General features: G+C 35.2%; 1 protein-coding gene across 1 annotated transcript in view; it reads right to left on the reverse strand.

Annotated features, from left to right (window-relative positions):
• Positions 1-666, reverse strand: part of LOC107721829 (adiponectin-like) — a gene marked incomplete at its 5' end in the record, with an annotated part of 2,402 nt that extends 1,736 nt beyond the window's left edge. The window contains one exon of the mRNA XM_016530000.1: positions 510-666. Within this exon, the coding sequence (XP_016385486.1) occupies positions 510-666 (157 nt within the window). The remainder of the gene's footprint in view (positions 1-509) is intronic.
• Between the last annotated feature and the right edge of the window lie 3,014 nt (positions 667-3,680).

Consider the following 3,680-nt stretch of genomic DNA (forward strand, 5'->3'; position numbering starts at 1 on the left):
GGTGTCCTTGTTACACATGTTACATGTACTAACTATTATAATAACAATTAATTATGCACAATTATATGCAAGTAACCCTAAGCCAAACCCTAATCCTAACCCTAACCATATAGTAAGTACATGCAGTTAATTAATATAGCTCAGTACTTAAATGTATAATTACACTGTAACAAAGACACCTTAAAATAAAGAATCACCCATTTTTACAATTTCTACAATTACAATATTTGCAGGTCAAATAGAAACATTTTATGATGCATTTTATATCAATTTTTCAATTATGTGTTAATTATGAGTGAATTTGCACTTATGCATTTGGCAGCCGCTCTAATGTTATTCATTGTTTTTAGCTGATATTTTGTTGTTTATCATAGTGTGAATTCTGATCAACTGTACTGAATCCAATAAGGGTTAATTTAGATATTAATATTAAATATTAAAGTGTGGTTTAAGTGGCCAAATACTTTTCATGCGCACTTAATACAATTAGGAGTCTGTAAATGAATCACCTGGACCTCCGATGTCTCCCTTTTGTCCCTCATGCCCATCACGTCCATCCCGCCCGGGGATGCCATCAAAACCTGGGGTGCCAGGAATACCCCTCATCCAACTGGCACAATGTTCCCTGCCGTCCTGCTCAGCCAGCTCTGTGTCCTCTTCCTGAGAGACATGCCATTACCACATAAAGCACAACTATCCATGCAGGCTTCATTATAAGAGCCATGTGATCAATCTGTTGTGTAAAAATTAAAAAGCTTTTAGAAAAGTAAAGACATCAGGATTAGAATTTTAGGAGTAAACAAGCATGCTTTGTCCTACCTGATCATCAACAGTGTGTCATTACAGTCTTATGTGTGAACTGATAGCTTGAGCTGTTGTCCTTTTGCCTTTTGGGATCTTGTGTGCTAGGTTCCTCTGTGCTCGTCACTCCTAAAAATATCTGACTGGACATGCAAAGCAGCTGTTCGTATTAAACAACTGCTCACACTATCACAATGAGATGAGAAATTGTGAGAGTTTTTATTTATTGTTGTTGATTCATTCCTGCTGCCTGCTAGTCAGTTTAATGCACACTTTGTGTGAATAGCTAATATGTTATCTGATTACTTTAGAAGCTTTCTGAATATTGTTAGAGATATCTGCTTATTGAAGGAAGGTAAAGGAGCAAATTACTGCCTAGTAACCTAGAAAGACCCATTTAATCTGGTCTCCATTCAATTTAGCAATACTGAGCTGCTAGCATAAGAGCAGGAGGAACTTTATTCTAATCATGGGGCGCCACCTTGTGGCTGATATAATATAATATCAAGCGCTTGCCGGCCTCCAGAGACATGAACATGAAGACATTTTTTTTATCAGCCTTACTTTTTTTCAGTATTGATTATAATAAAAATGCAGCCTTTGTGAGCATAAGAGACTTCTTTCAAAAAACATTTTGAATGGTGGTGTTTATATCCCCCCATTATTCACGAAACAGTTCTCTGTAACAAAAACAGATTTAATGGCCTGGTAGATTATATATCATAACTATATTTAAGTGTAATTCTGTTGTTTGAACCACAGTCAAGGCAGTCTGGTCTATAATCATAATGCTACCTCATGTTTTGATAAGGTTACCACAATAAAGTTCAATGGACATGGCAATTTTGTCATAATAATACATAATGTTGTTACATACCTATTACTGCAACATTTCTCCAGCAGGTCTTTATAAGGACTCTCAGAGTTAATTAGATGCTTCATTAAAACATGAAACCATTAGATATGAAGGGAGTTCTCCATTCTCTGCTCTTCCCATTTCTGTTCTGCTTTAAAAGGTCAGTGTTCATCTCACACAGCTCCCTGTGCGGTACCTGACACTTCACTGGACTAATTATATTACTTGTACTGATAATAAAATGCCAACATATTTTGGTTAAACAATGTTTTGCCGAAATGTCATGACTATGAATTATCGTCCTCCTATTTCATCTTTGAATCAACACCATCAATCTACTACTGTGTTTGTTTAAGCGGATATCAGGTGTGAGCACAATGAACACATTAGGTTTTGTGAGAGCAAGAAAAGACCCTATTAATTAAAATTTTATAAATAACTGCTTACAATGGGACAGTCATTCATATGCAGGGGAAATATTAACCCATTAAATGATTCTAAATTATGAACATGCTGAGAAACCTGTTGTACACAATCTACCAGATGTCTTCTGTCATTTAAATGATAGTTCATACTTTTTTCACTTTGAACACTTACTGGACTGAAGCAACTTAGGTTTACTTGATTATCCATACATCATTTTTTAGAAAAAAAATCATGTAAAAATGTGAGTATCAAATATGATACAAAAGACCATTTATTTGTACATTCCTTAATCGTCATTGTATTGCATTATATGGCCAAAAAGTCAGTAAAACTTACTATTTGGCCATATAAAATCAGCAAATGCAACAAATTGCATATGTTTGCTCAGTTTGGGTCTCTGAATAAATATTATGCATCAAATACTCAACATAAATCTTACAAAGGGATGTCCTTTGATTTGACCCTTTTTTTGTAGTCAATACATTCTCATGTTGACCATGTTGTACAAAAGAATATATTATAATTGCATAATTTAGACATGCAACCAATACAAAATATGTTGACTTGACATAATTTCCAGTTTTAAACACAGCCACCTTCAACCTCTAAATCGTAATGACTATAACATTTATTTTAAAATTAGCAATGTAGATTTGGAGGAGCATTTCAGAGCCATTTATGCTACAGAAGTTTTCTTTTGTCAAACAACGAGAGAAAACTCTAATGTTCTGCAGCATTAAATGTAAGTTAAGTAACATGCCAAGTAATTAACCTAATTTTTTACAAGAAAGCACTATATTTAGTTCAGAGACCTAAAGGAGATTCATTCTATTGAACCTGTCTGCTTCTGCAAGCACAAGTAGCAAGCATCTGCAGGGAAAGTCATAATTGAGATCAATCAGGGCACACGTACATTAATCAGTGTCAAAATGTAAACAAGTATGCATCAGTTACCATGGACACAAATGAGGAATCTGGGTTTCAACCCAATGGTTCAGAAGGTATGAGGAGGAAAAATCCCTGTGAATAACTAGAATGGTATAAGGTAAACCAAATAGGCTTATCTTACCACTGCAGAGGTTTCAAATATGCACAGTTAGAGTCATTTCGTGGCTGCTTGTTTGCAGCTCTAATAGGATACCTCTGGAATTGGATTATAGAGGTAATAAGGGAATAATACCGTGAGGGGTTTATTACAATTATGACAGCTCTGTTCAGGAGGGAAATATATACAGTTACAGTTGAAAATGGGTTTTCATGATGTCTCGTGTTTCAAAATAAACGGTTTGAAAGCATAACTTTGAATGAATATCGTTGGAGGTAGAAAGTTGTCTGGCTGAAGTTTGAGGAAAAGTTCCCATAGACTGTCAAAGTTTAATTCTCTCTCATTGAATACAGCTCAGCTAAGCTGTTAGCTCAAACAGAGTGCACTACTGGATAAACAGTATAGTCGAATGACCCCTCAATCCCCTTAATCACAAATGGGGCTGAAATAATGAAAATTAGGGAAATTTCATTGTGTGCCAGTGAACTTAACGTTTGATCAAATAACCTGTTCAGTAAGTTCATCTTCCATACCGCTAATAAGCTTAATGAA

The sequence above is a fragment of the Sinocyclocheilus rhinocerous genome, unplaced genomic scaffold (assembly GCF_001515625.1).
Source record: "Sinocyclocheilus rhinocerous isolate Xijiao unplaced genomic scaffold, SAMN03320098_v1.1 scaffold90, whole genome shotgun sequence".
NCBI lineage: Eukaryota > Metazoa > Chordata > Actinopteri > Cypriniformes > Cyprinidae > Sinocyclocheilus > Sinocyclocheilus rhinocerous.